We start from the raw sequence: 12,808 nt of genomic DNA on the forward strand, positions 1-12,808 counted from the left end.
GTCTTGCTTTCTGCACTTAAATGAGTTCCACACACCTCTGCATATCTCTCAAATACTTTCCTCCACTTCTGCCATTTGATGGGAGGAATGCCAGGACTCTGCATGAAGTACGGTGGTGGTGGAACATTCTGCATGATTTCAGAAGATACGCTTGCTCACAACAGATTAAACAGACCCACCAATTGGACAATGAATCCACAAGTATTAATAATATTAATCACTATATAAGCAGATTAAAGAACACTCGTAGCTGTAATTAGGCCAAGCACAGAGGTCACAGAAATCCTGAGTATCAAGTAAGGCTCAGAAACCACAAAAGTATGCTTAAATGTGAACAGATTGCATGTCACCAAAATGACAAGTACTTTAGAAACAAACATTGTGGATGTCACAGACAGATACACCCTCCTCACAGCGAATAGTGCAACAAGCAAACCTCCCAATATAACAGTGTGCGTCACTGTTATGGACAGGCACATTTATTTAAATGTGAACAGTGTGCACACCACTGAAATGACAAGCACTTTAAAAACCCAACAGAGTGAGTGTCACAGAAATGACACGCCCCTCACCATAGTGCATAGAGCGACAAACAGGTCATCAAATGCAAATAGTGTGCGTGTCACTGAGATTGATCGACAAGCACTCATGAAGAGCAAAAGTACTGTCAGAAATGTGCCTGTCACTAAAATAACAAGCACTTGATAATGCAACAGTGTGTGTATCACAGAAAGGACACGAGAATGAAGCAACAAAAGGCCATCAAAGCAAATAGTGTGCGTGTCACAGAGATAGGCATGCACTTTTGAAGAAGCATAACTTATAAAAGTGTGCGCGTCACTGCAATTACGAGCATGCAATGAAAGTTGTGCGTGTCACTGAGACTGACTAGCACCATCAAAAATGAATTCTGAGCAGTGTGAGCGTCACTGAAATGACAAGCACAAGTAACGACGAACAGGGGTTTTGTTCATGAAACGCTACAAAACCCTCCCTGTGAGAGGCCTGATATTAGCCAATCATAAGCAACCAGTGCAGCATCCAATTGTGCAGCACGAGCAAACTTGGAGCTGCCCCAGACGGACAACTGGAGGCTGCTTGTAAAGAACTGAGCAAATATTGAAGGCAAATGACGCAGATCGAGACACGGGGAGTCATGCCAGCTGTTCGTGTCGATGCCGAATGCTCCTGCACTATAATTTGCACTGTAATGAGCACGCATGAGCGGGTGTTTGTACCAATGCGCCCGTTCAGCTCTAGAACACAGTGCCTCGCGTAATCTGCTCGTGCAGTTGCACAGCACTGTCTTTACATTCCTCATGCCTTACACTCCTCTTAAGCTCAACCTCTTGCACACTCGAGTCAGGCCTGTTACGCAGAGCGCCTCACAACGAACGCAGTCACACTTCACAGATTATTTGTTCAATCATGGGGCCCTTAAGCGCATGGCAAGCCGCTCTAAGTAAATAAGCGTTACAACAAACAAATGATGGACGGAATGCTGACAATGCAGACATTCTTCCCCAGTCAAGAGATCTGGGTTAAATCCATCGTTCTTTTGCCCACTACACCACCCCAGTTCAGACATGGCCATATGCAAATCAGTCTTGACCCTGTGCCTCATGGGAACAGTCCAGCCCGAACTGCCAAGCCATGTCTTCCCTGGACCGGAGTCAAGCATCCTAGGACCGGTTTCTGGCTATCAGCCGTCATCAGCCAGGATAGCTTGACTCCAGTGGCATAGTGAGCACGGAAACCGGTCCTAGGATGCTTGACTCCGGTCCAGGGAAGACATGGCTTGGCAGTTCGGGCTGGACTGTTCCCATGAGGCACAGGGTCAAGACTGATTTGCATATGGCCATGTCTGAACTGGGGTGGCGTAGTGGGCAAAAGAACGATGGATTTAACCCAGATCTCTTGACTGGGGGAGAATGTCTGCATTGTCAGCATTCCGTCCATCATTTGTTTGTTGTAACGCTTTTCGCCCTAAGTGGGATGGGTATGCCCAGACGTGGGTCCCGTGCTCACTACGCCACTGGAGTCAAGCTATCCTGGCTGATGACGGCTGATAGCCAGAAACCGGTCCTAGGATGCTTGACTCCGGTCCAGGGAAGACATGGCTTGGCAGTTCGGGCTGGACTGTTCCCATGAGGCACAGGGTCAAGACTGATTTGCATATGGCCATGTCTGAACTGGGGTGGCGTAGTGGGCAAAAGAACGATGGATTTAACCCAGATCTCTTGACTGGGGGAGAATGTCTGCATTGTCAGCATTCCGTCCATCATTTGTTTGTTGTAACGCTAAGTAAATAAGCAGTCAGCTTCCCTCATATACGGTTATCTCTCACCGGAAGGTGGCCTCCAAAACGGATTTTACTTCAGTGGGGGAGCACCATGTGTGGAGATCTTGTAGGTCTGCACCTGCCGACTACGCCAGTATCCTATTTTGTAAGAAAGACTCCTCCATGGACGCATTAAGGGTTGAAAAGTCCAAGTTTAAGTTTATTCCATACAGAAGATCTCACCCATCGCAGACTGCAGCAGGGAACCAACTGCCACAACTGCCACAACCCTTAACACACAGCTTATGACATACCCAAATTCCAATGACATACACAACATTCCACTTGGCTGAGGTAGAAAGGTGACATCACACTGCTATTGAAGACAAGCAGTGACAGGTGTCATACTGTCTTAGACGCATGCCAGAGGGGGGGGGGGGGGAAGCAACAAGGTGGTGGGGGAGGCACAATCGGTGACAGATGGAGGGTGCGGGTGAGGGAAACAACAGAGATGGCTGGGGATAAGAGCAACACAGAGGGTGTGAGTGGCAAGGAGCAGCAATAGGCAATGCAGAAGGAGTACAGGGATGGTGGGAAGCAATACAGAGGATGGAAGTGGGGAGGGATAGCAATGGGCAAGGGATCAATTTGGAGAGGCAGATGGAGAGAAGTACATTTGCAAGAAAGCAATGGGGGATGACAAGAGAGCGAGCACAATATGGAGGAGGGTGGGGAGAAGCACAGGGGCAACAGAGAGAGCAACACTGAGTGCAGGGGGAGAAGTACACGAGGGACACATTGGAAAAGCACATTCGATCTGGTGAAGCGCTTAACCAAATAAGAAAAGCGCAGTGCTTGAAAAGCAAGGAGTGAAAGCATAGAAGCTAGTAAATCAAAAGAAATGGTAAAGAGGCTGTGCTCCTTGGGAGGGACAAACATAAGATTGAATAGCTGGGACACGCATAAGAATCAGGCAAACAAGAGTGACAAGAAAGCCAACCAATGGCAAGCAATGGCAGGCTCCAAGCCCTTATATGTTCTTGTTAAGCCCACAATATGTATTTTGCAACTAAACAGCTGTGCTTTCTGGTTGGCTCGACCTAAACAATGTCCTATCAATTTGGAACAGCGTTGTTGAAAAATAAATATATGTAAAAATAAAAAGGATGAGATGATGTTAACAGGTGCATGTGTGGTTACACGCACAGGGTGACTTGTAGTGATGTGTATATGTGGATGCACCGCCATGCATGCACATGCCTTTATCATGATGTAGAAGCCATTTATTAAATAAATCTACTGTTCCAAGATAGCAGACACCTATCTTGAATTGTTACATTGAAAAAATATGTTTTAAAACATATGAAAAGGGAAGCAGCAGCCCAGTAGCTAACTGCAGCTCCAAAAACAATTTTTCATTTGTTTTCAAAAAACGCAATAGGGTGTTGTGGAAGGGCAAGCGAGGAGTCATTGAAGGGGTGAATCTGACACTACTAAGCCGTGGGAGCAGAAGGTGGGGCACAGGAGAAAAGGAGGAGCACAGAAGGGTTTTAATTTTTTTTTAAAAGCCAGTTGAAGAGAGGCAGGGGAGAAACACACATTCATGGAATTCTGATGGGGGAAAGCAGCACGAGCGAGAGGGAGCAACACACTTGCCCCCATGGAGAGATAAAAGAAATACGTTGTTGCCTGAATGCAAGCAGTATAATGACAAGTCATCCAATCAGAACTTAAGGAGGAAGAGCTAGCCCTGTTTCTGGGCAATAGTAAAAGAAACAGGTATGACAACTATTGGAGCTGATTGTTAAAAGGTCTTGTTTGGGTGGACCCTATAAGAGAGCATGACACCTTTAATCTTCCTCTACAAAAATTCACACATCCATGCATTAGTCCAGCATTAGGCTACATGGCTGCAGGCGTTTCTTCAACCCTATATGAACTATGGTATGGCATGTAATTGCACATATATTCTAAACTTTTATCAGTATACGGTCTTACACAATAATGACAGATGACAGTGAGGACCACAAGTACTCAGGCCCAGTTGTACCACTAGTGAGTCACCAAGCCAGGTCTGGAAAAAGAGATTCATGCACAACCAATAAGAAACCAGTAATCATACTTTTTCAAAACATAATGGTTTATAAGTTAGAATCATGGTTTGGGATTTAACAAAACAAGTACAGGTAAGTGCAGATGCAAAGAAAAAATTCTGATGTAAACAAAAGGGCCTGCACTCAAGGCCAAAGTATTTATGAAACCACCTAGTGGCTGCATGAATAGTTGTGCAAGTGGCAAGCTTAAAGGAGTTATTTCCTGGTGCGTTAATTGTTTGATGATGTTCTGATTACTCTCACAATTACTATCTGTTGAAGTCCTTATCTGATGAGGCATGGCGGCTCTAACAAAAGCAGTATATTGGGGACCGGACTAAAGGCACAATCGTATTCTCTTGGTCAGAGGCACAATGTAGGTCTAACGAGGAACTTACTATTGTCATGAGACCTGTTCTTTTAATGTTTATATGAGAGCAAAACATGTACATCCATCCAATTACATTTCATCCAAATAAATATTAAATATTCCATATATAAATACACTTAATAAAATGCCATGCAACATAAGAATAACATATGTATGAGAAAATAGAAAAAAAAATTACAATATGGTTCTAAATACTAAATGTAAAAGTTCTTGAGACTATAGGACTTTTAAATAATCTAACATAATAGAAATCATAGATGAACAATTATAAATCTTCATTTAAAAGAACATGTAAATGTAATGACAACAAAAAGATTAGGCAGACTTGTATGGAGATGGGAACCAGAAATTTTGTTACAGATTGAGTTTATTGCCTCGGCATACAAAATCAATTGTGTTTGCTCTTATAGCAATAATGTAAGTCTGTTATACATATACCAATTAATGTTTCAGTAAAGTAGAAAGCTTTTGAAAAGTAAGCGAAAATAACTATCAAAATTACTCAAATTTGGCACTGAATCCTTTAAATATACTGTTAGACGGGGTCAGAGCAGGTCTTTTGTATTACTGTAACACTCACATATACTTTGGGCCATGTCCACTGTATCATTGTAGCACATTGTACAAAAGTATGTTATTGCCTGAAAGATGCCATTCAGAAAAAAAGACACAAAAAAGCCTGGAGAAGATTATCTAGGTTTACGATTAATGAGAAGAATTAAGACCTATCTCCAATTAATGAAGAGGAGTGGAGGAAATATCTAACTGACTTGTACTGACAAAAACTTGAGTCTGAAGTTGAAATATTTAAGTGTGACAATAGATGCTTTTTCTATTCTGGTAAATATGAAATGGAAATAACATATAAAGAGGCCATAGGTGCAATAAAAGAAGCATCGCTCTTCAATGTTAAAGGACGAGAAGGAATCACTGTGTTAATTATATGGCATAACAGTAATCTATGGGCTTTGGTGCCAAGCCTTAGTTCTGTGTCTGTTTTAATTTAAGTACAGTTTGACAATCAAGCGGAGATAGTACTATTATTATCACTTACATACATAGTTATTAACATTTCCCATTATGTTATTTGATACTTCTACTCGATTCATAAGTGAACATTTTCTGCAGATGATCCAAGATTTCCATAAGAATGAGAAAATGCACAGGCCAAGATTCACTAGGGGCTTGCGTTGCCCGGGAGATCAAGTTGCATCCTTGCCTTCATCTGCCCTGAGAAGACGTTACATGGGTGGAGCATGGGTATAACCATGCATCTGTCCATAGTTTTTGTCACATTCCCATCCCAGATTTACCAATAATAGTAAACCTGGGAATCCATCAAAATGCTACGTCTTCCCAGGGGAGGCGTAAAGGAGAAATAAGATTATTTCTCCTCATTTTTTCCTCCTTTTATGTGTGCTGCACTCTGCAGTACACATAGAGGGGAAAAAAGCCCCAGAGTATAGTTTTTGTACCGGAAGGTGTTTCTTACTGAACAAAAACAATCCTGCCAGAAATGCAGGCTCCCTTGCACCATGGTGCAGGGCTGCCTGCATAGGTACGTGGCAGCCACTAGCGCACCAGTGCAGGGAGAGAGCAGTAACGCGCCATATCTTAGTAGAAATGGTGCCCGCCTGCTCCCACAATTTGGCACAGCGCAGCAAGTTGTCTTGCTGCATTGCGCTGCGTTAAATGTTAGTAAATTTGTCTCAAAGTAATTTAGCCCTGGAGCAACTGGTTCGAAGCTAATCACTTACTTTACATAACTGTGTAATTATCCAAAGGTTACTGGAAAAGTAATGTTGGCTACCATGTTATCGGTTTATGTGGTATTTCGTATTTGTGATTATTCTTTTGACTTTATAAACCTAAGCGGTATATATTTTAACTTGAAAATTTTATATAACTCTTCTGCTGTTAAGTATTACAATTCCAAGACCTTTGTTAAAGCCGGCGCACATTTTGCCCCAGCACTCTTCGATCCTCTGTGTTGCAGATCTCCATGTCTTGAGAACCACTAAAACTTTTTTCACACATTTCAAGTTTTAATGTAGGAAGATGAATTTCTTCTAATGAATCTTAGCAAAATAGGTCCTCAGATGTTGTTAAAAAGTTCCCAGGAGTACAGTACCGAGACTAATAATAATACACCTCCCTAAAATAAAATAATGGATTTTAGAAGTTATATTAAGCAGAATAAACCTTTTCAATGGTACCATTCTCAAATTAAACTAGAAGCTGTTCTAGACTGTAAATACTTAGGAGAATAGTAAGTAATGGGGACTAAAACACAAAGGTATTTCAAATTGTTAAGAGTAAAATTCTGTAACATCTTCAGTATGGTGTAGAATTTAATACGACACCTTGGGAAGAGATTCCAAACGACTAGAGGACAAAGTTGTACAAATTCATTAAAATTCCAAACCCGTGAAAAAAATACTTGAATTACACTGGACTAATGAAAGAAGAAGTTATGATTACAAGGTCTTGGGTGACTCTAAAAAAAGGTAGAAAGTGAATTTTGAATGGAGGTTTTGTGTAAATATATTCTTTAAATTGTTAAGAAAGAACAGATAAAAGATACAAACAAAAATCCAGTTTTGAATGTCGGAGGCACCTGGCAGTCATGTGCCACCTATTGTGGGGTCTTGAGTCTCAGATTCTGGATTTGAAAATTTCAACAAACCAAAACTCCACGGTAGAGAAATGCGCGGCAAGGCATCAGCAGAAACGTGAATATTTATTTTGATGGAAGCTCAGGAAGAAAATTAATATGTGGGTGCTATAAAAAATAAAGGCTTATTAATTTGCCTGCCATTGCGTCACACTCCCCGCGGTTCCATAGGCTGTTTACTATGTCCACTGGCATAGTGAAGTGTTTCTAGACCCATGGACATGGTAAACAGACTGGAGCAATGCTGGAGACAGGGTGCATTTTAGCAGTCTGCAATTCTGTGACAATCTACCCTTTGCCACAGGGCAAGCAAACACCACCGCTGGACTGGTGGCACAAAAATAAAGTGAAATGCTCCCAGTGGTGCTTTCTGCCAATAGGTTATGGGTGAAAAAACATGAAAACTGCCTACTGGGGACCCGCCATCCGACGCAGGGCTGGAAACTAGAACTATGGGGCTCAGAAAGATTCGGCCCTCTGTCACAATTCATGACAGAAAGTGACATTTTCATGAGACCCGTCCAACCCGCGGTACGGGTCTAATCACCTCCAAAGATTTGATGGGTCCCACAGGTCTGTTTTCAAGATCAAGGTAACATTATACTATTGATGAAGCATCACAGTTACTTAAAATATTCAAAAGGCAGTATAGCCGAAAGGACGCTCACGTGCACTTTGTGCTCCTTTCTTGACTCAGAGAGGTGTCATTCACAACAGGGTTGCCATTGACCGTAAGGCAATTAGGAAAAGCATTAGCAAAGCCAATAGGTCTTGGCAAACGGGTGTAGTGTTTTTAAAATATTTTATTCCACGCAGATGGCACAAAAACGTATCTGGAAAAAAATGAAAGCATGCAGCCACTTAAATGTCACCATGTTACTAGTGATATTGTTAAATAAGAGGCCTTCTACTTGTTTCAGGCATTTTATTAATTTTAATTCTGAAGGGAATACAAATAAGTCACCACCTTCCCGAGTACTCAAATCGCAGGCAGTTGCAATGCTACTTAAATACATTAGAACAGCAATTTTCAGAAGGAGTTGGAAAATAAATCGTCTTCCAACTGGGCACCGAAGTGCAAGCAAAGTAAATAGCTGGTATTTAAAGTAAAAGTAACAATAAATAAAGTATAACACACTTTGAACTTGATTTGTCACTGAAAAGAAATAAACTACTTTTAAGTGGATGCCAATATTGTGCACAGGCTTTGTGCAGTCACCCAAAGAGAAGGGGCCCCTTGGGAGAAGTGGGCTTCTCCACTGTCCCCTACTGTAGGAGGCGGTGGGTGGAAAGCAACAAAAAAGCTCCTCGTGTATCATTTTTTGGAAAAAGAAACAATAGTCTAAAAATGGACCCCACTTCAGCAGGGTAGCAAAAGACAGCCACTATCATAATCTGTTGGTAGTGACGTCTGAAGGGTGGAGCGTTTGACCGTTCACACCCCTGGGACCTGGTGCCGCGTCATTGTGAACTAATGAAAGCCACACACCTGTTTCTGGGAAGGACAGCAATTGCATGGGGTAAGTTTATGCCAGATGGGTATTTATTCCTCCAACTGATTGCATTCGCTATAACTTTTAAAGTGCTCACTACAAAATTGCTAGAGTACAAGGAATGGTATGTGTAAGAACATTTAATTTCAAAACTCAAGGTGCAAGATGAGTTTAAGACTCATGGGATAATGCTTTCTTACTTATTACAATGAGTTCAAATCATACATTTGAAGAGAGAGCGACTTGCTGACCATAAACAAGTGAGAAAGACACTGTCCACTTACCTGCACTGACTCTCCGCTGTGGCTTTTTTGGGTCCTCTCCTCCTCACACAGGAGGGACGCGATCAGCCTCTCTGTGAAGGACCGGCACAACCCCTGAAAGGGAGAAGGGACAACGCTGACTGACATTCTTATAGACATGGGGATTTGTGGGCAGTTTCCATGTGCCAAAGCCAATCATGTATTCAGGAATCTAGGAATTATTCAAGATACATTTACATACCCTGGATCTTATTAGAGACCATACGCATTTCACAAATATACTAAAACATCTTGGGCATCAGCTATACAAGACCATAGGCGAATGTATTTACTATAAAATACCAGAGTGCACATATCCGTTCAGTATCAAGGGTTCCTTATTCGTGCTAATTAGAGTGATGGTAGCGCCCCCTGCTGAAGAATTCGGCCATGAATTGTTACTCCTTTCCTAATTAGGTATGAACTCCTGTTGTTCTACTCCTAGCACTCTATATGCTTCCACTCTCTCCCACTACCCTTGACAGAGAAAGAAGAGATTCCTGCAACAATGATCACCAGTGACACCTAATGGACAGTCAGAGTATGGCACTAAGTCCTGAAGGAGCAGGACACTCATGAAAACTAAGGTTTGATTAGAGTATGATCATGGCTAAGAAATATTAGGAGGTGTGCGCTCGCATGCGCACACACCTATTCTCTTCTTTCCCCAACTCTCTCTCCCCCTTCTTTTTGGTGCAAAGGCGCTTACTCTTCGAACAGAATACTGTTGTCTCTTGTTAGTCCTTGTTGAAGTAGTAGTCATTATGACCATCAACACAAATACAATATTTTATCATTTTATCACATGAAAAAGTGATTAAAAACACAAGTTGACTGATTGCATAGAAGAAAATCCTAAAAGTTAAAATGTGCTATGGTATCAAATAAGCATTACATGCAACGCCACAAATTTCAGACAAGTTCCTCTGTAATTGGCTGAAGCATGATCAAATTTGGATATATTGTAACCTTCCAAACATGATCTCAACATCAACAGTACCTATTTAATAGGCCTACATCTTCTAAAACAAAGCTTTGTAAGGTCAGGTTCAAAATCGCTTTCTAAAAAAAAAACATGCATAGTAAAATGAGTGGTTATATTGACCCAAAGAGGCATACTCTTGTGGAGTGGCCCAGCCCAAGGAAAACCCAGAGAGTACAGTAATCTCTCATATGGAAACGTTTAAAGTGATGTCTGTACTAATAGTTTGGTAAAATGCATAAGTAAATTTCTGGGCTAATACCTGCTTTGACAAAAAAAGAACAAACAAATGAGTTGTAAAGTACAACGATTTTGGGCTTGCCCACCTTTGTGCTAAAAAGGAAAACCAGGCCCAGTCTATATCCATATGTAACAATTCTTACAGCATAGTAAACTATTTTCATCTCACTAAATACATAGTCTGCTCCTTTTTAAACAATCTAACCTTCAGTATATTCTTCAATTAGACTATACCTTTCAAGCCCCCGCTACAAATCAAAAACCCCAGACTCATGAGTCATTATTGAGGTCCGGAGAACCAGAGGGATTCTTGATCAAATCTTCAACAAAACCCATAGTAAATATCAGCACGGAGGGCACAGGTTGGAACAGAGTGGGGCTGGCTCATACCCCTTTTAATGGAATAGTTTTGTTCAAGTAGGCATGCCTTGCTTTTGAATGTAGGGATCAATGTTGATGTGGGTCCACCGCTCTGTTTGCCTGGCTCATTAGAGACAGGAAAACACTGTGGACTCGATTAACAAACAGCATTTTGTAGTATGTAAAACTATACTGAGTACTACTACTTACTAAAAATTCAATTCACAAGCATGCACATGTAAATCTCTACTTCCATTGCTCCTATCTTTTCCTTGTGGAGATCCTCATACAAATAAGTTCACAACATATCATTACAACAATTATTACAATTTTGGTCGGAGTTGTCTCTGACCGACACCGCAATTACAATGGGATCGCACATGGTGCGGTCACATACTCCCATTTCTCAATGGGAGCTTGTGCTACAACCGTAAACCGGCCGTAGTACAAGCTCCATTAGAGAAATTGAAGATTGTGTTCATCCCTGCACCACGTGACAGGCACCTCAAGGTGCCTGCCACACAGTGCAGGGATCAACAGACGGGCACCATAGGAGCCCCCTCGGCCCCCAACCGGAGGCTGCAAGGAGAAGGGGCCCTGCTCAGGTCCCCCAAACTTGCATTCCGACAGGCTTTCGATTTCGGAAAGCCTGGCACAGAAAGTCTGTGGGAAACCGAGCATCGTGATCCCGACGGCGGAAACGCCATCCATTGGGATTATAGGCCAGTCTATGACTGGCCGACGGGCTCTTTGAGCTCGTCGGAATCCAGCCAGAATGACCATCTGGTTTCAATTCCGACCGCGTATTTGTGTTTAGGCGGTCAGAAGTGAAACTCATCGTAATCGGCCCCTTGATAGTAAATGTGGGAGGTAAAAACCAGGCATACCTAGTATTAATTTGGAAGTGTTTATGGAGGAGCAAGAAGGGGGTTTACAGAGTGCTAAGGAGGAGTTTACAGAGGGAAAGACACCCATCCACAAAATAATAAGTACATTCTATTGCTATTCAAAAACTGTATTTCTAAATTACCACAGCCAAAAAGGACCACAATCAGAAATAAATGTACTCCAACTCAGACCCGGATTAAGTCCAGCACTACACACATTCAACCAGTGGTACTGTAACACCCTCCCAAAGAAATTAATGGAGGCAGGGGCTTAACTAATTAAATAGACTCTCATAGAAAATAATGATAAAATAAATTATATAATTTTGACTTCCTAGAAATATATATAAATGTATTTACCGTTAATGAAATTATATAAGAATAAAAGTTGAATATACAGTAAAATATGTTAACCTTTTAATAATTTTTAAAAGTAACTACTTTTAAAATAAAATTAATTTACATTAGTCATATACTTAACGTTTTGGCATTTTAATACATAATAAAAAATAGACATTTTATTTTAGGTGGGATTATTTTTTAAATATATTTTTACAAAATAATTTAGATTTAATTTAACACATACAAATTAATTAAATATCTGTCCCACAATTAAGCTAATAGTGCTGTAACATTTGTGTTCCATCCTATATTTTAAATAAATACATAAAATGTATTTGCATTAATAATTGACATAAAAATATCTACTTGTTTATTTCAGGTTTACTAAATAGTTTGCATTTTGCCTATACTTTACTATATGGAAATCTCCCTCTGGTAGTTATATTAGTTTTTTATTAAATTGCATACATTTGTAAACTTAAAAAAGGTATTCAAATATTTTATATAAAATAATATTTATTTTAATAACATTTACATTCTTTAACATTAAAATATTATTACATGTGTATATATATATATATATATCATCCAAAGATTCACTTCGCAGTAAACCAATTAGCACGCACTCACAGTCTGTTAAAATTATCCCAAGTTCTTTATTTTCCTTTAGTAGGTCTCCAGTCTCAAAATCAACCAACGCGTTTCGCCATCCACCGATGGCTTGATCACGGTTAACATTGTACATTACATTTACCCAATAAGA

The 12,808-nt window shown here is 40.8% G+C and overlaps 1 protein-coding gene across 2 annotated transcripts in view; it reads right to left on the minus strand.

Moving 5' to 3' along the window:
• Positions 1 to 12,808, minus strand: part of LOC146866908 (uncharacterized) — a 783,565-nt gene that overhangs the window by 184,866 nt on the left and 585,891 nt on the right. For both annotated transcript variants that reach the window (XM_085603053.1, XM_085603047.1), the window contains exon 17: positions 9,217 to 9,309. In XM_085603053.1, coding sequence (XP_085459179.1) covers positions 9,217 to 9,309 — 93 coding nt within the window. The remainder of the gene's footprint in view (positions 1 to 9,216; positions 9,310 to 12,808) is intronic.

This window comes from Triturus cristatus, chromosome 1_2, assembly GCF_964204655.1.
Source record: "Triturus cristatus chromosome 1_2, aTriCri1.1, whole genome shotgun sequence".
In the NCBI taxonomy this organism is placed as follows: Eukaryota; Metazoa; Chordata; class Amphibia; order Caudata; family Salamandridae; genus Triturus; species Triturus cristatus.